The sequence below is a fragment of the Drosophila hydei genome, unplaced genomic scaffold, assembly GCF_003285905.1.
Source record: "Drosophila hydei strain 15085-1641.00,03,60 unplaced genomic scaffold, DhydRS2 tig00000138-arrow-arrow-pilon, whole genome shotgun sequence".
NCBI lineage: Eukaryota > Metazoa > Arthropoda > Insecta > Diptera > Drosophilidae > Drosophila > Drosophila hydei.
The window spans coordinates 1-22237 of NW_022045674.1; the positions used below are offsets into that span (position 1 = coordinate 1).

General features: G+C 43.2%; 6 protein-coding genes and 1 pseudogene across 7 annotated transcripts; 4 read left to right on the forward strand and 3 right to left on the reverse strand.

Annotated features, from left to right (window-relative positions):
* Positions 1-121: 121 nt before the first annotated feature.
* LOC115482907 lies at positions 122-1980 on the reverse strand (annotated as a pseudogene).
* On the forward strand, positions 1971-3983 carry LOC115482909 (coiled-coil domain-containing protein 47-like). Its single transcript, XM_030223157.1, is given in 5 exon segments — positions 1971-1976; positions 2257-3009; positions 3011-3142; positions 3202-3549; positions 3620-3983. Coding segments are annotated over 5 exon segments (1479 nt in total). The 3' UTR covers positions 3860-3983.
* Positions 3984-4282: 299 nt separating this feature from the next.
* LOC111602319 (kinesin-1 heavy chain) lies at positions 4283-6771 on the reverse strand. Its single transcript, XM_023319323.2, has 2 exons — positions 5374-6771; positions 4283-5310 (listed from the first exon to the last, which is right to left on the reverse strand). Exons 1-2 carry the CDS (start codon positions 6522-6524, stop codon positions 4449-4451), a joined length of 2013 nt encoding a protein of 670 aa, XP_023175091.1. The 5' UTR covers positions 6525-6771; the 3' UTR covers positions 4283-4448.
* Positions 6772-7390: 619 nt separating this feature from the next.
* LOC111600862 lies at positions 7391-9722 on the forward strand. Of its 2 annotated transcripts, XM_023317183.2 has the most exons (2): positions 7391-7543; positions 7605-9722. In XM_023317183.2, exon 2 carries the CDS (start codon positions 7664-7666, stop codon positions 9500-9502), a length of 1839 nt encoding a protein of 612 aa, XP_023172951.2. In that variant the 5' UTR covers positions 7391-7543; positions 7605-7663; the 3' UTR covers positions 9503-9722. The 2 variants fall into 2 exon arrangements, with proteins under 2 accessions (XP_023172951.2, XP_030079013.1); XM_030223153.1 differs by having other exon boundaries at positions 7392-9722.
* A 2019-nt stretch (positions 9723-11741) lies between these two features.
* LOC115482910 lies at positions 11742-13709 on the forward strand. The gene has a single exon (XM_030223158.1). The coding sequence runs from the start codon at positions 11742-11744 to the stop codon at positions 13707-13709; it is 1968 nt and encodes a 655-aa protein (XP_030079018.1).
* Positions 13710-14411: 702 nt separating this feature from the next.
* On the reverse strand, positions 14412-17565 carry LOC111600897 (protein Spindly). The gene is made up of 6 exons (XM_030223156.1): positions 16943-17565; positions 16725-16890; positions 16452-16667; positions 16246-16387; positions 15997-16095; positions 14412-15937 (listed from the first exon to the last, which is right to left on the reverse strand). Exons 1-6 carry the CDS (start codon positions 17468-17470, stop codon positions 14866-14868), a joined length of 2223 nt encoding a protein of 740 aa, XP_030079016.1. The 5' UTR covers positions 17471-17565; the 3' UTR covers positions 14412-14865.
* Positions 17566-17960: 395 nt separating this feature from the next.
* Positions 17961-21169, forward strand: LOC111602114 (intraflagellar transport protein 57 homolog). The gene is made up of 3 exons (XM_023319066.2): positions 17961-18254; positions 18312-19080; positions 20204-21169. The coding sequence occupies exons 1-3, from the start codon at positions 17961-17963 to the stop codon at positions 20347-20349; spliced, it is 1209 nt and encodes a 402-aa protein (XP_023174834.2). The 3' UTR covers positions 20350-21169.
* The last annotated feature ends 1068 nt before the right edge of the window (positions 21170-22237 follow it).

The window sequence follows — 22237 nt, forward strand, 5'->3', positions numbered from 1 at the left end:
AAATAATTGAAATTGGAAATTCGGGGTATGTATACACGAGCATGATAATAATTATTAGAAAAATTGCTCAATTAAAACCATATTTCTTCAAAAGCAAATATACAGTTCCGTTAACTCTTACTCTTCAAATAGCAAAGCTCCTTGGCCTCGCTAGTTTATCCTTGTCATTCTGCGATTGAACCTTCAGTGTATCGTAGGCATGCACAGCACAGAGATTGCCCAGTGTTGGGACCTCGATGATGGGTACTGGGCTATATGGCAGTACCATTTCGTCCGTTAGTCCATACTTTTGACGGAATGCTTCTTTTTTCTGCAGATCCACCAGGGCAGCATAATCATCGGGCGAATCAGAGGGCACGGAGGTTACCACACCCGTACCCTTATCCGCTTTAATACTCAGCATAGGCAGTGTGTAAATTGTCTTGTGACTCGTTAGCGGCGCCGACAGTGGAACACCTAAGAGCTCCAGGCCTGTCACTTCGGCCAATACAACAATTTTGCCATCTTCGGCTGTGAAGCCTTGATAGGCCATGTTACGTGTGCGGCACGATGTGTGCTGACCCACACTTCGTTGTCACGCGAGCTTTGCCAAGCGATGTACTTAATGTCTGGGTGCAACCAGCATTCGTTTGGCCATACATTGTCTCCGGACGCAATGTGGCTGCCACCAAGAAAATCGGCTGCTTGATAGCACTGCAAAGGGATAATGATAATTTAGCCCAAATTTATAGTTGAAAGTTGAAACTCACCTTAAAGCCTTGGGCGTCTGCAGGACTTTCATCTCTGATCAGAGTGTATTCTTGGGGACCTACGCCTTCGCCGCTGGAACGATCGTGATCCATGCAGGGCTGTCCGTCTTTAGGGGAATAAATTGTATAACGCTTGCCATACATGATCTTGCCGCGCTGTTTCAAATGGTTAAACTGCCAGCGTACAAACGAGTCGTAGTAGGGATTCGCATCTGTGGTTATAAATGTGCGACGCCAGTCGACATGTACACCGATGCGCTTCAGATCCTGCACGGCCAGCGGTGGAAAGTAGCTCAGCCAGTGCTCTGCATTGGCAAATTGCTTGATTTCCTCATCCTGCAAGCCGAGGCTTTGCATAATTTGCCATTGATATTTGGCACTGCCCGTTTTGGCAACGGCTTTGCTCTTCTTTCCCTTTGACTTATCCTTGGGCACCTCCGACTGCGACTGCTCAACAACTGGCACCTCTTCCTCCGTCTCCGGAACTTGGGTGGATAACCATACGTTTCAAGCTCGCGCGCCAGCTTATCAGCACACGCCTTGATCGGCATACCCGTGCAGTGGAATCCAAAGGGCCACAGCACACGACGTCCCTTGAGGCGATGATAGCGAACAGCATACTCTGCCTTCGACATGGAGAATGTGTGCCCCAAGTGCAAGCGTCCATTCATATACGGAAACGGAAATGTTACAAAGAATTTTTCGCTCAGTTGTTTCTTGGGCTCTGTTGGGGCATCCGTTTCATGCACGCGCTCGCTTCCCATCGCTGTTGCACCTCGCGCTCGATTTTCTGCAGAAATTCCACCTTGAAGGTGCCTTTACGTTCCACATTTGCCTTTTTTGCGTCATGCATATATTAAAACAATTTTAATTATTTCGTTTTTTGATTGTCACCCGATGCAAATATTGCATCAGGTTGAGGATTTTGTATTCGTGGAATTTGCAATTGGATTATAGCGCGCAGCAAGCACGACTGTTTTACCGGTATTATTTTATATGTTTTCGCTTACCATTTTCCTGTGATTGCCTGCGTAATTTATTATGAGTTCACTTAATATTTATTGAAATAACTAGCAACCAACAAATTGCGAATTGCAACGTGTTTACTCCGCTGCGGCGGCTAAAAGGCTGTTATCGTCAACTAATCGAAATACATAAGCAACTATCGATACATTCAGGTGAGAATACAAACAAATGATGATTATTCGCTCACGGCATAACATGACAGTATTCGTTAATTGCAATCACACACGATTTATTTAATAGAAAGACTTTTCACTTTTTTCACTGCAATAAACTTATTCATGTTCAAAAATTCAATTTGCTCGTCCTGATTTCACTGTGTCGTGTTCAATATACTCAACCGTTCCTCAACTATTGAGTGATAAATTGTATATTAACAGTATTTTATTATCGAGAAAATATGTTCTCTTTTTATCGATATTTTCAGTCCACTTAACCTACTTTTTTTATTAGGTGAAAAGTTTTAGATTTAGGTTAATATTAGCTGAATTACGTTATATTTTGGACTATTTGTATTATAAAATGCGACCTGTGTTTGCATTTTTGTTGCTGGCGCTGTTTATGCGTCTGTCAACTGAACAGCGCAAATGTAAATATCAACAGCGAAGATGAAACTGATAATGATTTTGCGGAGTTCGATGATGACTTTGTGGAAGCCAGCTATGATACCGAAACCGCAGAAAATGCCGACTCATCCAGGGGGGCAGGCGGCGATGGCTACAGCAGAGAACGACAGGAACAGCCCAAGAAATTAATTGTTTCCAACGATGATGAGGAGGACGGCCTCGTTGAAAACGACGACGAATTTGAGCACTTCCAGGACGAAGAGGAGTTCGAAGGCTATGATGCTGGTGACACCATGGAACCACCTATTGATCAGAAGACGGAGCCAAAGCTAAAGATACCGAATATACCGTTGCATTTCCGCACTCACTGGGATTCCTATTGGATGGAAATGCTAATGGTAGCCGGTCTCCTAGCTTATTTCGCCAACTTCTTTGCTGGCAAGACAAAGAATGCGCGTCTGGCGCAGCTCTGGTTCAGCACGCACAAAGCGCTCCTCGACGAAAATTTTGCTTTAGTTGGCGACGATGGTAAAGTGGAGAACGAGAACCCAGGACTAATTAAGGAGAGCGAAAGCTTGTACACTCTTTGGTGCTCCGGTCGCACATGTTGCGAAGGCATGCTGGTGGAGCTGAAAATGATCAAGCGTCAGGATTTGGTGTCTCTTGTTGCGGGGTCTGATGCGACCCCAGTTGGATCAGGTGCACATCAAAATCGAATTGACACGTGGCCTAATGGATACATTTGTGTTTGCAGTCGGTAGCAAAAAGACTATAACTAAAATATTCAAGGAGTACACAGATTTGGTAAGTTATTAACTTTTGATCTCGTGGCTGAAATCAGTATTAACTTCTTTTTACCGCAGACCAAGTTTTGTAGCTTAGTTGCCAAGCCCGAGGATCGTTATAACGTTCCTAGTGGCTTTGGCGTGCTTTCGGAAATACCGGAAGCCACATCCGCCATACTCGAGTCACGTGTTATAACTGCACTTAACAAATACCAAAGCTATATCGATTACCTGCACATCTCGGATCAGTTCAGCGGCCAAGTCCAGCAGGAGGAAGGCAACACGCTGAAGCAGCCGGAGACGAGGCCTGTACTATTGGCCGGCTTTAATCTGCCAAAACATGCCGAAATGGAGACCATAAAACCCTTGTTATTGTTAATATTTTATCTAATGGAACGCTTGAAAATCTATCGTATGTCCAAAGAGGTAGGCTATCACACAACTTGACATCCCTCTACTAGCCCCAATATCTTAACAATTTAAATCGAAATTGCAGGCCAAAGCTAAGGCAGATAAGAATCGTTTGCGCGTCGAGGAAGAGTTCCTAAAAAGCACACATGCCGCTCGTGCCGAGGCAGCTGCACAGCGTCGCGAAGATAAGCGCAAGCAGGAGAAGGAGCGCGTGCTCGCCGAAGAGGACCCAGAGAAGCAACGCCGTTGGGAGCTCAAGGAACAAAAACGTCAGGCCAAGAAGAATGCGCCCAAAATGAAACGCCTAGCAGTAAAATCACTATAGATCTTGTGCCCAGTAGTGCCATCTATTTGCGCTCACCTATCTCTAGAACAATTAGCGGCTATTCCTCAAATGCCATTCTAAAGCAATAAAGTATTTGTGTTTATTGAGCGAAAATTAAGTTTGTGCTATATATATTTTTAGACACAAAGCGGCAGCTCTTAAAGCTTACGATTCTGGATCTTGACCAACCAGAAAACAAAAGTTGTCGACCTGGATCCAACCAACTTCGTCTTCGAATTGGCTCATGAGAGAAAAGAATCGTCGAATTCCAGAACTACTAATTGATTTTGAACCGCTTTTATTATAGAGAAATTATATTTACGCACGCATGTATGCAATGTGCAATTTAGTGAATTTCTGTCTCGTTCAACAAAAGATTCATAGAGACCCAAAGGATGTTGATGTAAATATTAACAACCGCAGTGTTGGACAATCATGCATTTTGTACATTTCAGAGATACATTATTTTGAGATTTGGGAGTATGATCAAAGATACGCGAGCACGCGATACGCACACACACGCATACACACACGCACAAATATGACGGCAGTTGGATGAGAACATTGAAATCTGAACGAAACTGTCGTCTTAACATTTGACTGGGAAGCAATTCTCATTGGACACATAGGCAATGTGATTGCGTAGAGTTTTGATTTGCTTTTGGGCCGCATCGAAACTGTAGGATAATGTATTGAGCTGGCCCTGCATTTCTCGTATGACCGCCTCGCGATCGTTGACCGACAAACTGGCCGTGGCACGACATTGTGCCAACTCCTTCTCGAGGCGATTGATTTGTTCCTGCTGCTGGGCCTTGATCATTTCGGCGCGTTCCTTGGTGCCGGCAATGATCTTGGCGGACTCGGTACGCAACGTATCCAGATCGTCTTGTGTAGTCTTCAGTTGTTCACAGAATAGATCGCGCTGCCGCAGCAGCTCCTCGATCTCATTACGCGCTTGGGTCAAATCAAGCTGGCACTGGGCAAGCTGTGGACCCAAGTCTTCTGGGGGATTTTCCAACTGTATCTTGCAGGATTTCAACTCCTTGCAGACAACCACAAGTTTGCTCTGCAGATCATCTTTTTCCTTGCACACCTGCGCTAGTTTCAGTTGCTCGTTCTCGAGCAACTTGGGGAAATGGAGCAGCTCGTTGAGTTTCTCCTGAAATTTGGAGCGTATCTCCTTGACCTCCGTGTTAATTTGCTGCTCGATGCGTTTATTATTCATATTCAGTTTCTCCAACGAGACGCACTGTTCCTCGACCTTTTGCTGTGCCAGCATGTACTTGTTGCGATAATCCTCCAGCTGTTGTGACTGCTCTTTCATGATACATTTGAACTCCAACTGTTCTTCCTTCAGTTCATTGACGCGGGCACGGAGCAAATTTAGCTCAGCGGTGTCAGCGTCCGCAGTACCTTTGGAGGCACCACAGCCGCCCATGAACCCTCGCATGCTAAAGAAAATAAAAAAACGTTAATTGATAATTTTAAAATTGGATCTTGGATAGTTTTCCAACCGTTTTTCCAGCTCCTTCATTTGACAGTCTTTGCGCTGAAACTGGGTTAAGAGTCGAGCATAGTTCTCCTTCATCTTCTCGAACTGGTCCGCTTTGGTATTGCGCTTGCCACCGCAAATGACCAATGGATCGGGATCTTCGGGGCAAGGCGGGCGGGACTGCGCATTGCATGGATCATCGTCGTCGTCGTCGTCATCATAGCCGCCACACGATGTGGGCTCCAGTGTCTCGCGCTTGCTAACCTCATTAAGCAGCTTCTTCACCGAAGACTGCATGTTCACAATGCGACGCTTCAGCTTGTCCAGCGAATCGCTCTTGTTACACGGCGGCGCACAAGGGGGCGGACAGGGTGGCGGACATGGTGATTGGGCACGATGGCGCGAGCGTTTCGGTTGCCGACACGGTGATGGTGGAGGACACGGCGCGCATGGAGGTGCCACCGAGCTGCTGCTGCTCTCGTCACAAGGAGAATTCGCTTTCTGGCATGGACCCGGCATGCACACCTGCTTGGGCTTAGACTTGGAAGCCATGATGGCGCAGGCGATTTCCTGCATCATTTTCATATCCTCTGGGCAGGCGCCCTTCATCTTTTGCATAGCTTTACTTAGCGCCTTAATGAGCCGATCCTCTTGGCCTTCTACTTGACAACGGCTGGATGGAGCGTCTTCGCTGCAGTCTGTGGCCGTACCGGCACTGCCTGCAGTATTTCCACAGGTACCCAAGCAATACGGTGATATATTATCCTCATCTACGGTGGTTGTCATATTTAATTCGCGATAATGACGACGAGAGCCAAAGTTCTGCAGCTTCACAGCTCGATTCATCATTGTGTGTAACTTGATATTCTCTTGCTCCATACAAATGCGCAGGCGCTTGATTTCGCGCAGTTCGTTGCGCGTCTTACAAGGACGTTCGCACATGTCCATTACCTGCATCTTAATGTCTTGTATAATCCTATTCTGGCAATCGATCTCCTTGATGAGAGCCAAATACTCGTGATACATGCGTCTCTGCTCTGGATCATCTGAAGACTCACCCAGACGTGAGAATAAGTCATCCTCAATGCCCTCCTCGATGCCGCCCTCATCTATGGCCGCAACTCCATCCTCCTCCTCAAAATCCTGCTCCTCTGCACCCTCATTGTCACCCATTTTGATCGATACTTACTTTACGAAAGCAAAGTGATGATACCCCTCTCTCTCTCCTGTTCGTTCAATGGTTCCAAGATGTTTTCTTTTTTTATATTATAGCTCGAATAACTTGTAATTTTAAAGCATAATCTTCAAATTTTGGATATGTATTCTGGAATTGATTACTATAAAATTTTAAGGTTGTGTTGTTTTTTTAAACAACGGAAATGAACTGAACCATTCGAATAATGCTTTTCAGTTTTCGAAGCATATGTGCCTTGGCCTGCTTTGACGTGTCTTATGATCAAAATCCACATGCTCATCGACGCCCCGAAAAAATATCACAATCAGAGTAATCAATATTTTCGAGAATAAAAACCTTATGTAAAACTAAATGTATATTCGATTAAGTAAATTTATATTTACTCAACACTAAGTGTTCAGGTCTCAGTTGTTATTTATGGATCATAGATCTAAGATCATCGATCATGGGTCATGGATCATATATAATAGATTTTAGTCCTCGATCATCAGCGATGATTTCATGATCTTTATTAGATTTTTCACTTGGTAGAAAAAATGTTCACAAATTTAGCCTTAGATAGAAGAGATCTTTTTGAATTGGTGTAATCCTTCTGCTGCCGAGAGTAAGCCATGAATTATCTCTATATTGTCAACATTTAATTCTTAACTTCGAAATTGGACTGACTTCAAAGATATAAAATAATCTATAATACCAGATATTAGATTAAATTTGCAAACAACTTTGTTGAAGCCTTTGAGTTATGCTAACAAGTCGCAGTCTTCGTATTAATAATATTATATATATGAATATTATATATACACGAAATGGGCATGATTTGTAGAGAGCCATACAAATGTTTTCGTTGAGTAGGCATTTACAAAAAAATAAAAAAACGTGTTAATAATAATTTGATGTTGTTCCAGTCGAAGTAATAACTATTTTTGGTAAATGAATGTAGAAGTTTCGTTTTAAAAATTATCTGTTGGTAAAAAGACAGGACAAAAATTAGGAAAGTGTATGTAGAAAACGGCTAAGAGCAAAATTATTGTAAATGTTAATTCCGGCCACCTACAAAGCTAACAACGAACCGGCGCCCAGAGGAGTCTCCCCCATCGGGCAAGAGGAGGCCGAGTCGATGGGGAAGCAATCGGAGGCGGATAACACAAGCGGCAAGACTCTGAAAAAGAACAGTTACATAAGTGTCCACTCCAAAAGTTTAACACCGAGCGACGCCACTAAAATCAACTGTGTGGAAGAGGATGAAGAATTGGCGCTCAGCGATGGCGAGCAGTTTGGCTTAGTGGACGATGAGGACGATGATGAGGAGGAGGAGCAGCATCAGCACCAGCAGCAGCAGCAACAGCATCATGAGCGTACGACCAACAGGCGCATCGGACCGCAGGGCGATGAGATGGGAGCCAAGCTGAAGCTGGAGCTAACCAAGTACAAGCAGGAGCTCAAGGAGTACAACGAGACGACCAAGGACCTAGAGAAAAAGTACATGAAGATTAACTATGAACTGAGCGAAATGCAGCAGAAGCATGGCCAGTTTGTGGTCAGGCGCAGTACGAGTCCTGAAATGGAGACTCCAAGCGAAGCGGATGTTGATGGGGTCTTGCTAGATAGATATTGTCCATCCTCCACCAGCATAGGCTCCGACCTGACGGTTAAGGGTCGCAACGGTCAGAATGTATTCAGCAGCAACAGCAGCTTTATGACTGTGCTGGCTGCGCCCAGTTCCACTGGAACAATGCAGGCGGCGCCGTCGTCGTCGCTGGCTAAGCGTAAAGGTAATCGCCATCAGTCGAAAGTAAGGAGCCAGCAGTTGACTACAGGTGCTTATGAGCAGAAGGTAGTAGCATCGCGTGACCACACACGACGCGGCTTGCGAACAGCCTCGGAGGGGCAGGAGAACGACCCATCGTTAGAGGACATGTACAATGTGCTCAAGGACGTGATCAACACGCAGCAGGATCACAAGAGCAAGTACGCCTACAAACAAGACAGCGGTGAGTTCAGTCAGCTGTATACCACGATCAAAGACCTGAAAAGCGAACAGGTACAATATCGCAGCATTATACGGCATCAGCAGGAACGCATCAGCGACTATCACACGCGCTGCGTGAAGGCTCAGGAGATAATGAAGACGCAAAAGCATGAGATCGACAAGCTGCACGTGAACAACAAGCAGCTGGAGTCGAGCATCTACAATGACATCGACACTCTGCGCTCCAAGATCGACAGCAAGCTGAAGAGCGTTGCTCAGCTGCCGCATCTGATGCGCGAGGAGCACACCAAATACGAGAATGTGCTGCGCGAGAATTGCCTGATGGCTGAGAAGCTGCACTCGCTCCAGAAGGAGGCCACGCAGCTGAAGTGCAAGATCGATGAGCTGGGCAAGCGGAAGCTGATCACGGTCAATCGCTTGAAGGCAGCTGAGCGGGATCTTAAGATCTTTAAGAACTACAATGCTGCGCTCAAGACGGAAAAGCATCGCCTTGCCGAGGAGCTGACCACGACCAAGCTGCAGCTGGACACGCTGCAGGCGGCGGGTAAGCGGCAGCTGTCGCGGCATCGTGAGCAAACGGAGAAACAGCGCCGAGAGCTGCAGAAGCGCATTTTCGATCTGGAACTGAAGCTCAGCCGCAGCCAGAACTCCACGTCGAGTCTCATACAGGAGCGAGACAGTCTCATTGCCGAGCTGCAGACACAGCTCCATACGCTGGTCCACAACTTCGAGGTCTCTCAGAAGCATATACGTGTGCTTAGACGTCACATCTACACCATGACCTCTGGCGGCACCACCGGCGGTCCCGCTAGTGTCTCTCTCGCTGTGCCCTCCAGCAGCGTCAGTCCACAGCGCTCCTGCCCCACCAGCGAACAGGGCACGTCGCGAACGAATACCCAGACCCGGCAATCCAGCCCCTGCACCATACGACTGGGCACTCCACGCACGCTAAAGGCCAGAACCTAGAGCAGGTCAGCCGGAGCTCTACTTAGCGGTTCAAGCGACTTGAAGATATGGCCAGGATCAACCGTACGTTATCTATACAGATCGCCGACTCCTGGGCCATACCATCAAGTTGCTTGCCACACGCTACTTTGGTAGACTTTAATGGCAACTGTGCAACTCGCCTCGCAACATTTTTATTTGTGTCATTTCTATAGATTTTAATGAAATTTTCGTGTATAAATTGTGTTTGAATTCCATATATATACTTTCAGTTAGTCAATAAGAAAATCAGTTTTGGCCGCATGAGTTGGGCCTAAGATATGGGAGTGTCTTTATAGATGTTGAGTAGGTTATAATAATCAACGTTGGCTGCTTGTAAAAAATATGATATGGTAAAAATATGGTAAAAATATGGTAAAAAAATATGGTAAAAAAATATGGTAAAAATATGGTAAAAAAATATGGTAAAAATATGGTTAAAATATGGTAAAAAAATATGGTAAAAATATGGTAAAAATATGGAAAAATATGGTTAAAACATGGTAAAAAAAATGGTAAAAATATGGTAAAAATATGGTAAAAAAAATATAGTTAAAATATGGTTAAAATATGGTAAAAAAAATATGGTAAAAATATGTTAAAAAATTATGGTAAAAATATGGTTAAAATATGGTAAAAATATGGTAAAAATATGGTAAAAATATGGTACAAAAATATGGTTAAAATATGGTAAAAAAAACTATAGTGAAAATATGGTAAAAATATGTAAAAATATGGTAAAAAATATGTTAAAAATATGATAAAAATATGATAAAAATATTAGTACAACGAACCACGAAAAATTGTGCTCTGCTTAGTCGAAAAATCTTGGGTAGTCATAAAAACTATTTGTGATTTGCTTAGAGTCCTATAGCTATATTTTGTGGGCTTCTCTTTGTTTGATGAGCTCGTTTCGATCTCTAAAAGTTTATATTTTTATTTATTTATATGCATTTATTTATATATAAATATAGTGCCCTTGATCATTCAGTAAGCTTGGAAAATTAACTATTAGAGAGAAAACATCAAGCACATCGAACATCACAATCTTTTCCAGCTTAATTTTGTTTCAATTTAATCCCATGTTTGATTTTCCTTTTTAAAAATATAATATGTGTGTAAGACATAGAAATGAATGTAAATATATTTATTTATAATAAAGTAAAATATCTAAACATCATCTGAAATATAAAATAAATGTTTGTTTGAACTTTGGTTTTGTTCTCAAAATACATATGCATAAATATATATAAATATATATTTATATATAATTGAATTTAAGATTTTATATATATTTGGCAGAGTTCAAATATATCTCCGTATGTACAGTTCAGCTTGGTATATCTACAGTCTAACTGCTAATTAAGCAAGCACTTCAAAGGTTCAAAAAGCTATTTTAAGCTTGACATTCACGTTTTGTTTGATATATAAGTGTATCCTATAGCCTCTTTATTATGTCCAAGCAATCCCATTCAATATTCCAAAAATATTGATAAACAACAAATGAAGGTCAGACTTTTATTATGACACTCGTTTGCCCTTATATGGAAGCTGTCCTTCGCAATAGATTTTCAAGGGTTCTTGCTGATCTCATGGCAGCTGCAAAGTGCCCACGATTAGTAATCAAATTATTCAATTCTAAAAACATATATAAATGTACTCAAAGAAAAAATATGTGTAAACAATTCAGCTCGAGTGCTCGATAGCCCGCGAATGCTGGCCACACAGCTGATGCGATTCTACAGATATATGCATGTCTATATATATATATATATATAGATGATGTTGGTATATATAGTGATAGTATACATAAACATATTCCGCAGCCACTTTGGAGGCATGATGCTGAGTGGGCTCTGTGCGAAAAGTGTTTGCTGCTCCAGATGGATGGGGCATGCGGAGGGTGGATCGTGAAGGGGGTACGGGCATCATGTTGACAGCTGTGTAAAAGAACTCGTGTAGGAAGCACAAGTGCGAGAGCAAAGAGCGGAGCAACAGTATAGCTAAATTTATAACAAAACTGAACTGAAACACACTGAGAATTGATGTTTTCAATATTTAAGCAAAAACACAGCCGGCGGCAACGGCGGGGGGTTGGCGATGACCTGGCGAGAGCCAAAGGTGCGACGCTAAAGCTTTTCCGCTTTTCCACTTTTTCGCACACTGAGGGCTGCCCAGTTGAGTTTTTGCACGCGACGCGAGCGGCTGCTGTGCGACAAAGATGCGATACGCTTCGCTGCTCAAGTGGAATGCCAATCAGCCGATGACGCACTGCAGCAGCGCCTCAATAGGCTGCTACGCATTGCTGCTGTTGCTACTGCTGCACGTTCAGCCAGCTGTTGTGGCCGCTGCAGATAGTTCCTGCCTCATACGTGCCACACTCTACGTAACGCCGCCGCAACAGCGTAGCCTGCAGGATTTTGGTCTGCCTTTGGACATTGATTGCACTGAGAATGCCAGCAGCACTGGAGCTGCTGTCTTTGACTTGGGCGCGCAGCGTGTGGCTGGCAAGTTGCATGTGCGTCTTAATGGCAGCCAGACGCCGCCGCTGGACATGGCCAGCTATGGCCTGGAATATTTGGACAATTGTGCGCAGCTGGAGAGTCTAGAGATCGAGCGTTTTGTGCTGGAAGCTAGTCTTGCCTTGAACTGCGGATCGAAGCTGGAGCTGGAGCTGAAGCAGCTGCGTGTTGTAACCATGCGCCACAACGAGCTGGGCACGCTCAGCGCCAACAGCTTCGTGTTGCTGCCGCACTTGCAGCAGCTGCTGCTGGAGAACAACTCGCTACGGTTCGTCGAGCCACTCGCAGGCTGCCGAGAGCTGCAGCAGTTGACCATACGGCACGAACGTCAGTTGGAACTGCGACAGGCCGAGCTGTTGGAGCAGCTGGAGCAACTGCAGCATCTGGAGCTGACACAGCTGAAGCTTGTGACGAGCGAGTTCTTGGAGGCGCTGCCTGGGCAGTTAACTGAGCTGCTGGTGCAGCAAACGCCCATAGAGCGGCGACATCTGCGACTCGGCAACGGCACGGAGCAGCTGCGCAATCTCAGCCTGGTGCAGTGTGAGCTGAGCGGCTTCACACTAGATGCCGCAGCAACCTCCAAGCTGCTGCATCTGAATTTGAGTGGAAACGCTCTGCGACAGCTACAATTGTTCAACAGCTCGATCATTAGCCTAGATCTCAGCGCGAATCACCTGAGAAGCTTGAACAGCAGTTGGTTTGCCCAATTGACGCATTTACAGACGCTGCAGCTGCAACAGAATCAGTTGCATAGCATTTCATGGCTGCAGCTGCTGCAGCTAGCTCCTCATAGTCTGACCCAGCTGGACTTGAGCTCGAACGAGCTGTTGCGCCTGGATCACACGGAGGGCGCTGCCTGGGATCAGGCGCAGCAGCTGCACATACAAATCGACGATAATCCGTGGAGCTGTCAGTGGTTGCTCAACTTCTCGCATGCCCAGCCGCAGTTGTTTCGACTGTTCCGCTATGCCAAATACATATCCCATATCAATGTGAATGGGTTGAGCTGCCGGCCGCAGCTGGAGGAAGCAACGGTCAAGCCAAGTGCGAACAGCAGTCAACAGGGCGAGGCCCAAGGCAACTGGTCGGTGAGCCATGCCCATTTGAATGTCTCCAGCCACACGGTGCTCTATGGCAATCCCATACAGCAGTCGCACAGCCAGCGCTCGGAGGCGCTCATTATAGTGTTCATGCTGCCGTTGGGCATAGCGCTGCTCTTTCTGCTCTTGTATCTCTATCTGCACTGCGAGCGTATGTTCCATTGGTCCTACTACGCCAGCGGCCTGCCCTGCTTTTGCGGCAACAAAGCCTCAAGCAATCATCGCTTTGTGGATCACATAGACATCGTGCGCTATCCCATCGCCAATGGCAATAGCACCGCCAACATGACTGAGGATCTGGAGCCGCAGGCGGATGGCTATGAGACACCACTGAGTGGCTCCGCCTCCATTTGCAACTGCGCCGGCCAAAGGCAGTCCACCTGCTCGCGCACCCATCACGTCACCTATGAGGTCATGCCCACAGATCTGCCCTATCAGCTATACACAGAGATCAAGGAACCGGCCGACGGAGGAGAGGTGGAGGAGCCACTTGATGAAACGCCCGCAGCCTCAGCGCCCATCTACGAGCACTTGGGCTTCGAGGAGGAGAAACCGTTGGACGTCTAACAGACTGCTTAATTACGTAAGCTACAGAAAGAGATTGTCTAATAAATACTATCAGCACAACTTTGTCAACTGTTTGCACTAAGAGATCATCTCAGTCGAATGGAATGTGTACACCCTGTACAAATTCAAAGAACGGGTATTATGAACGTGTCGAAATGCATGTAACAGAAAGTAGAAAATTATAGTAATATCAGCAAGAGATACATTTCATATCTAAATCTTACTCATTTTTCATTAAAAGTTCAGATTATGAGCAAAAGACTGCACTCTTTGGTAATTGAATTATCTATGAAGTTCTGATTAGAGTCCCATACGGGGTCTTAGACGAGGTTTTGATGTGACTGACGTAACAGCCGAAATAGACAATTCTAACTCTATCTGCATATTTACAAATTTATGATTGGGGATGCGTTATGAGTGTACCTAGTGTTGGCCGTTGATTACAATCAAGAATATATTTAGATGCAGATAAGTATTGACAATATACCAAAGCACATTGACAATATTATAAAGCACAGAATCGGAAGTTACAAATTTTTGTAGACTGACTTCTAACTGGAGCATAGAGTATCTTTACTCTGAAGGGGATCTCAAATAAGACAACATTTTATGTGACAATTGCAGTTTTCAATTTTTATACTGTAAACATGATTTTCATAAAATTCCCTCATATATTGATTAAGCCTATACACATTATCTGCTATGATTATTTATTATATATTATATATTATTATTATGAAGTTCTATTAATCATAATGCAGTTTAGTCCATAGCCTACTTGCACATTTTTATATAAACTTTAAAAATATTAGTTGATGTACAACATGCCGTAACTCAAGTCTGGGCTCCAGAAATATTATACAATGTTAATACATATTTGAAAACCTCGAATGGCTCTAAAATTGGGTTTAGCTTATATATAAATTTGTCATTTTGTTTATTTTATATTTTTCATAAGTCTGATTTATAGAAATTTTATTGTTCCAGGTTTGCATATACTATCTTGATGCCTGTTGCAGTAAGACTCCGAATGTGAATCTAGGATTGGCAAGAATTATTAAGTTTGTACGTCTCGTTGTTGTTTGGTGTGTAATTCATAGACTAAGTCTTAGTTTAATTAAAAATTGTATTTATAAATATGCATTTGCTTTTCACTTTATGAGCTTGCTGGCTTTTTGGATGCCACAACGATGCGTCGTATTATGCTCTGCGACTTTTTGACTGGCTTTATGTCCAGGATTTCAGGCTGAGCATTTTCCTTGCTGCACGTCGCTGGACTGCAAAGATCAGGAGACAGATTGTGCACAATGGGTGCGTTGCTGCTGAACTGCACATTCTTGTTGCTGTCTTCGGCAAACAAATCGCGTTTCTTTGTTAGTATAGAGCGCACTGGACAGAGGACGCTGGTCTCAGTGTCAATGGCACTAGACTTGACTCTAACTGGCGTGCCCTTGCGCAAGGGTTTAGCCTCACAAATTTCATGAAACTCAATGGGCTCTTCCTTGGTCCTAACTGGCGTACCCTTGCGCTGCGGCTTGGCAGGCGTGGGAACTTGCTCATGTTGGTCCTCATCAAACTCAGCTATAACCTGACTTAATTTGATAGGAGTGCCCTTGCGCTGAGGCTTGGCAGGCACAGAAAGCTCAGCCGGTGCTTGCAATGGTTCTGTTTCAGGTGACATAAGCTGCTGCTCACATTTAATTCGGATGTGTCCAATGGGTGGAGTGGACATTGTAAGTGATTGAGATGAGGAACTTAACGGTTCGATTGCATCCGATTCCTCTAGCTCAGTTTTGCATTGGACCTGATCTAGTTGTAGCTGTTCACCTGAGTTCTCTGTGGATGCCTGATCAATTACCTCATGCTTTATTTTAATTGGACAAGAGAGCGGTGCATATTTAATGGCAGAGCGCGACTCCGTCTCCGGCTCAGTTTTAAGTGGAGTGTCCAAGACAATGACATCCGTTTGCAGATTGACGCAAACTGCACGCGGCTTTAACGGCGTTTCCAATACAACGAGTTCAGCTTTTGTTGTCACGTTAACTGCATTCTCGCAGCCTAAAGGGGCGGCCGTGACGTTGACAATACGTGGCAAGGCAGCTTTAAGTTGAGCTTCCTTAATATCGAACTCCATGGCCTGCATGGGCTTGAAAGCAATCTTGTGCTCCATCAGCAGATTTTCGCGATCAATCAACACACAGCGTGACTTCAGCGATTCAAAGCGCCAACTGAACAATAAAGACAAATAGGTTTAAAACAGCTTAAAATGCGAATTATTTGAACTGACCGTGCCATGTCCTGTTGCATATTGCGCAACTGTTCCTCGAGCGTGGCATTTTGGATGTGCATACTGCGCAGTTGGGTCTTCAGCTCGTCCGTTTCGCGTCTAAATGGAATGGGAATGTTGTGAACTAAATCTAAACGCAGCCTAACTTAACGGGCAAATCACAATAAAAACAATCTGTAGCTGGTAAAGCTAAGCAAATGATTGCAAAGCTTTGCCACAACATGGCCCAAGCGTTCGGCCAGCTCATACTTGCAGAAATCCAGCATAGAATCTAGCCAAGTCACTGATTTTTGGCTGGCCAATTCGCGCAGACGCTCCTGCAGCTCATTCAAATTGCACTCCAGTTTGGCATTTTGCTGCAACAGCTTGCGAATGCGTTCATTGAGCTTATCTACAAAATGGATCAGAATAAGTTAAGAAAGTTCTACAGCAGAGTTCCCCGAGCCAGTACTCACTCTGGTAGGTTTTGTCGGCGCTGCAGAAGATTGTGCTGCATGCTTGAAGCTCCGTGTGCATGGCTATGTTCTCACGTTTAAGACGATGTATTTCAAATTTACTCTCGTTGAATATCTTCTTCATATCCAAATAGCTCTTCTTTTGGGCAGCTAGTAAGTGCTTCATCACCTGTCGTTGATCATCTACCTCCGCAAACAGTGAATTTCCTTTGCGTTCTGCAAGTTTATTGCATTCAAGATAAAGTTATAAAGATTTCGACTTGTATACTCAACCATTGTGTTCTGGGGCACTGCTCAGCAGGGCTATTTTGGCATTAGCATCCACCAGCTGCTCCTGAGTGCTCTCCAACACCTGAAACTTCTCCTCCAGCTCATCTCGTTTGCTGCGCAGATTTTGCTCCAGGCAATCGATTTGATCTTTTAATATCTCAATGGTTTTCTGTGCAGATAATAAGATTATACCAATAGGATGATACATTAAAGATACTCACCTCTTGCTCGGCGAGGGCAAAGGTATTTTTCACATTGCCCTCCTCATATTCAGCCAATTTTTGCATTAGCTCTGCATTCTCCAATTCCATTCCATTTAAACGTGATATGATTTCATCGTCTACACTGCTCGTTTTCACCATAGCAGACGATTCCAGATCGCGCACTGCGTTCTCCAGCTTCGCCTTGAGGCTGACTGTCTCCTCGACTTTCGCATCGTAGTCCTGTTGTAAGGTTTCATGTTCCAGTTGTAGATTTCTGTGTTTGCGTCGGAGATCTTCCAATTCTTGTTGCACACGCGCATCTGTGTTAGGACACGACGCTTGCGCCTGGGCGTTTAGATGTTCCAGCTCCTGCGTTAAATATTTTTCTGCCGCCAAAGATGTGTCCAGGCTTCGTTTGAGCTCGTGTATTCGCTGGGCATCCTCCTCACTGCGTTCTTTCAGTTGCTCATGACGCTCATGCAATATTTTGTATTCTTCGACTATGTCTTCTATGGTCAAAGCATTTAAATCTAAGTTATTGTACATTTTAAAAACAATACTCGGGTCGTTTTTTCTGTAGGGCGACAAAATTTTGAATCAATTGTGCAAAAGCGACGCTACAGCAGTGCTGCTAGACAATATATATCGATATTATTTTTAGATATATATTGAGAGAATGTGTCATCCCAATCGATACTATCCTAGACAAATCGATAGCTATAATGTGTTAGCTAGTTCATGTGAATGGCAACTTTTATTGGCGCCATCTGTTGAGTATTCATTAGGCGCCAAATCAAAATTGATTAATTTTTAATACAATTTAATTGTTTAATACAATTTAATACAATTTAATTTATTTAATTAAGTTTATAATTTATGCTTATGGAGAATAGTTTAAAGTCTTAAGTACAAATGTTAAGTGTTGTATTATACGCATATGCGATGCTTTTTGTTTGGCTACTGGTTGCCATGGAAATGAACAAACACAAATAAAAAGGTTATAATATTTTCATTCTGAAAAAAGAGCTTCAACAAAATGCAAGAGGAGGCCGCTGATAAAACGCAACAGTTGCAAAACTTTCAATCAGATGACTTGCTGGAAAAGCTGAAGCTGCTCAACTATGAGAAGCATCTGCTCAGGGAATACAAGTTGAAGCCGCTGTCGCGCTTTTATTTCGTGAAGGCAACAAATCCGGGAGAGCAATTCTTTATGTTTACGCTGATCTGCTGGTGGCTGTGCAGGAAGCTGGGCAAGGAAATGGAGCGGCCGCAGGAGCACGATGATCCCAATACGGTGATCGCCAAGATAATGCAAATGCTGGAGGAAATCGTAAGTTCGTAGAGCTAACTGAAGGTTCAGGCAACTGAAGTAGTCGCATCCTTGCAGGATGTGCCAGTGGACTTTGCTCCCAATAAGCTTATACGTGGCGCTGGTCCCGTTTGCCTTATGGTGCTCGATTCGTTGGCCACGCAGGCGGTGAAAGTGACGCAAGTCAACTATCAACGCCTGCACATAGCCCAGGAGGAGGAGTTTGTGGGCGACTACTTGGAGGACAATGCAGAGATCATATTGGAGAAGTTGGAGGATGAGCAAAATGCGGCCGCCCTCAGCGACGACAGCGATCTCGAGCTGGAGGCGCATAATTTCAAGCAGGTCAACTGGCTCAACCGCCAGAAGCGTGCCCTGGGCGCGCTGCCAGCCAGCGCGACGGACGAGCAAAACCGCGAGCTGGACGCTCGCCTCAGCGATCATCAGGAGTGGCGCTTGGAGCTGGAGCGCGTGCTGCAGCAGCTAAAGGTATTCGTCAAGGCCGATGCCCGCGACTGGCGCACCCACATCAGTCAGATGGAGACCCTCAACACGGGCATCGCCAACGTGGCCGAGTCGACGCAGGCGCAGCTCAAGAAGCTGCACAGCGAGTTCACCTTCAGCATGGAGAAGATCGAGAGCAGGGAGAAGCACTTGAATAACGAGCTCCAGCCGCTCATCCAGCAGTACAAGGAGCTCTCCATTGAGCTATCCACGGTGCAGTACGCGCAGGCCCAGGTCCAAGCCGAGGCCGAGAAGCAGATGAACCAGCTCAGCGAGGTGATGGCCGAGCAGGAGCTCAAGAAGCAGGAAATGGAGCGACGCGGTCAAGTCATGTCCGATGGCAGTGAGTATGCCAAGCAAGCGAGGAATATGATGAACATAGTCAAGATCTGTTTAGTTCGACTGACTGCGATGGTGTTTTTATAAAAGTCTTTCATTTGTTATTTTTATTAATTTCATTTTTCACTCAGATATTCATTATAAATAATAATTTGTATAATTTTTAATTTTATTATTTACTTTCTTTTAATCTATTTTTATTGTTCTTATTTATTATATTTAAATTCAATATAATTTTTATTAATATTTACTTTTTATTTAAGTAGCAATTTATTAATTATTAATTATTATTATTATTAGCTACCTAGACTTAATTTGCTTTATTATGAAAGGTTTCTTATTTTCTACTTTTATTTATTATTATTTTTTTATTAAATTAAATTTGTATTTAGATTAAATATTTAAAAATTATATAAGTTATTTTTATTTATTTTTTATTTTAATGAAATAATATTTTTATTAATTTTATTAATTTAATTTATTAATTTTTGACAAGTTAAAGTAAGTTTTAATTTAATTTATTTTTAGTTTTATATATTCCCTGCAGACCATCTCCCTCTCCCTCACACTCTTACTATATTTGTCCAACATCTGAGCTCGCCCTCTCTCTTTCTCGCTCAATCTCTCCGTCTAGCCTTGTGCTTCGTCTCCAGCATATTCTACTCAATTCCCCACACTCCTTCTCACCCTCTATTGCTTTCTCTCTCTCCATCTCCCTTCATTTTAAATTGTCAAAAAAAAACCTTGAGTGTGCAGAGGAAATACAAGGAAGCTGAGAGAACTTGGAGTAATTAATTTGAAAAGTAAAGTCAACATTTTAGACTTTACTTTTCAAATGAATTACTCCAAGTTCTCTCAGCTTACTTGTATTTCCTCTGCACACTCAGAGTTGCAATAATTCGTGATTCATTATTATTTATAGCATAGAATAGAAGATATCCAATCAACTAACTGGAACACAATTTATTACTCATTGCTTAATGAATTCACATATGTTCGGCGTAGCTCTTCCATTCCGCAGGTTCTGCTAAAAGTCAATTGTGATTCATAGCATATTTCGCTGACTCTGACGCTGTTATCAAAGTTCGGGAATATTGCGTCATGTGATTCGATCTCTGTCTTTGCAGGTTCCGTGCAGCAGATAAAGAAGTCGATTGCCAAGCTAAAGGATGACATTGCCCAGTTGAATCTGGAGGTGGCCTTGCTGGTGCATGCCTACGACCAGGAGACAGTGCGTCAAGCGCTCGACCCTGCCGACCAGGCAAACAACTGATAAGCGAGGGAGTCCTCTCGGTATTTAGCATACGAACGCGATCGTCGACCCGGGCACATTTCACACTTGGCCATAGGTGCGTTGTTGCTGGCCTTGTTTACACCGATCGATGGCTATCGATGGGGGCAGCAACAACAGGCCAGACCACCGGCGTTGCTCCGCCCCGTCGAACGTTGTTTGATTTGATTGCTGCAGTGCAGCTGATAAGCTTTGTAATTGGTTGCTAAGCCAATAGGGCGGTCAATTATCACCTCTTTGTTATCTACGCTCGCACACACACACACACACACACGTACGCGTGTCCTGCGCTTGATCAGATAAGCAGCCACGTCGCACTTAGATGAGAGGATGCCGCAACTACCACATAACCACGAACCCAACCGCGAACCTAACCAAACCAATCCGAAACCAAAGCAAACCTAAGACGCAACCGCGAAACCGCTTGCCCGTCCGTAGGTGTTGCTACCCTCTCCTCTCTCATCTCGCCTCTCTCTCTCTCTCTCTCAGCCTCTCCCTGCATCGTCCTCTCTCCCTCTGCTCGCCGCGCACGCGCAAACGCTTTGTTTGCCCACTTGGCCAGCTTATCAGCCCAATTCCTAATTCCCAATTGCTCAGGTCCCGGCGATGCGCAACTTGTTGTGATTTGCGCTGTGGCTGGCCAAAGGTGCTAAAAGGTTTTCCCAAAACACAACACACGCACATACACAACAACAACAACAACAGTCACAGCAACACAGCTTGGCAACTGCCCAGGACATTGCTTTGCACGTGCTCAGGGTTTTTCCAACATCCTTCAGAATGTAACCGCATGTTTAGCCAAATAAACCCAATGTTTAAGTACTATAAACATATATCTATATGTATATATCTATATATATTAAATTTCTTACTGTTTTATAAATATTTGTGGAATTAAATATCAAAGAAAAATCTATGACAAAATTTATTTAATTAAACTAAAAATATTTGACTTTCCTGCCTGCTCGCCAACAACACAAAATACTTAACTGAAAACAACTGTTAAAATGTTAAGCTGAAATTAATACAAATGAAAACATTTTATGAAGTTTATTAGTCAAGAATTTGATTAGGAAAAAGCGCATTAGAGCAATGATAAAATCAGAAAAATTCTCTTAAAGCAAAAAATCGGGAAAAATCTAATTTCATTATTAGCAAAAGTCAAATTTTTTCTCATCTGCTGAATTTCATTCATTTCTGTTAGCCATTTTATAATTTTATATTAATTGTATTTTCACATGTTTTCATTAATGTTTTTGGTTCAAGTGAGCCATTGAAGCACAATTCGAGCTGGGCTAAAAGGCAAATCATAGCGCGTTAAACTTGACTAGAGAACATAAGTATCTTGGGCTGAAAGGGTCTGCTATATTGCCAATATATAATTTATATAATATATTATATATATATTTATATAATTTAATTAAAATAAGCTGTAATTTTTCTTTATAATTTCTTATAAATTGTTTCAATTGCATTTCGCAATGGCTGTTTGTTAAGCTACTCGCTTAAGGCTACATGATCTCACTTCACTCACCTAGTATTATGGCTTATCATGTATATATATCTCTCACGGCAATTTTTTACTTTAAATGGAACAATTTTTAATTTTATAAATTTCGAAATATTTTTATATTTAGGTAATACATATTTTAATTATGGAATTATTGCCAAAATAAAACGATTTATCAACAGCTAAATAGAAATTGTGAAGGTATAGATATATATATATTATATGTTATTAATATATAATATTTATATAAAATTAGGCATCATATATTTAATATAATTAAATCAATTCAATTCACATTTATTTGCGCGTTCTTAAATTTTGACAGTTTTAGAAATATATTTGAAATTTACTCTCTGATCA

Coding starts and splice junctions, on each gene's coding strand:
- LOC111602319 (XM_023319323.2), bottom strand. CDS start 6,524: ATGGGTGACAATGAGGGTGCAGAGGAGCAGGATTTTGAGGAGGAGGAT. Junction 5,311..5,373: donor ATGAAGGAGCTGGAAAAACG/GTTGGAAAACTA, acceptor TATTTTCTTTAG/CATGCGAGGGTTCATGGGCG.
- LOC111600862 (XM_030223153.1), top strand. CDS start 7,580: ATGTTAATTCCGGCCACCTACAAAGCTAACAACGAACCGGCGCCCAGA.
- LOC115482910 (XM_030223158.1), top strand. CDS start 11,742: ATGCGATACGCTTCGCTGCTCAAGTGGAATGCCAATCAGCCGATGACG.
- LOC111600897 (XM_030223156.1), bottom strand. CDS start 17,470: ATGTACAATAACTTAGATTTAAATGCTTTGACCATAGAAGACATAGTC. Junction 16,388..16,451: donor CGCCGACAAAACCTACCAGA/GTGAGTACTGGC, acceptor TCCATTTTGTAG/ATAAGCTCAATGAACGCATT. Junction 15,938..15,996: donor ATGCAACAGGACATGGCACG/GTCAGTTCAAAT, acceptor TTTATTGTTCAG/TTGGCGCTTTGAATCGCTGA.
- LOC111602114 (XM_023319066.2), top strand. CDS start 17,961: ATGCAAGAGGAGGCCGCTGATAAAACGCAACAGTTGCAAAACTTTCAA. Junction 18,255..18,311: donor TGCAAATGCTGGAGGAAATC/GTAAGTTCGTAG, acceptor GCATCCTTGCAG/GATGTGCCAGTGGACTTTGC. Junction 19,081..20,203: donor TCAAGTCATGTCCGATGGCA/GTGAGTATGCCA, acceptor CTGTCTTTGCAG/GTTCCGTGCAGCAGATAAAG.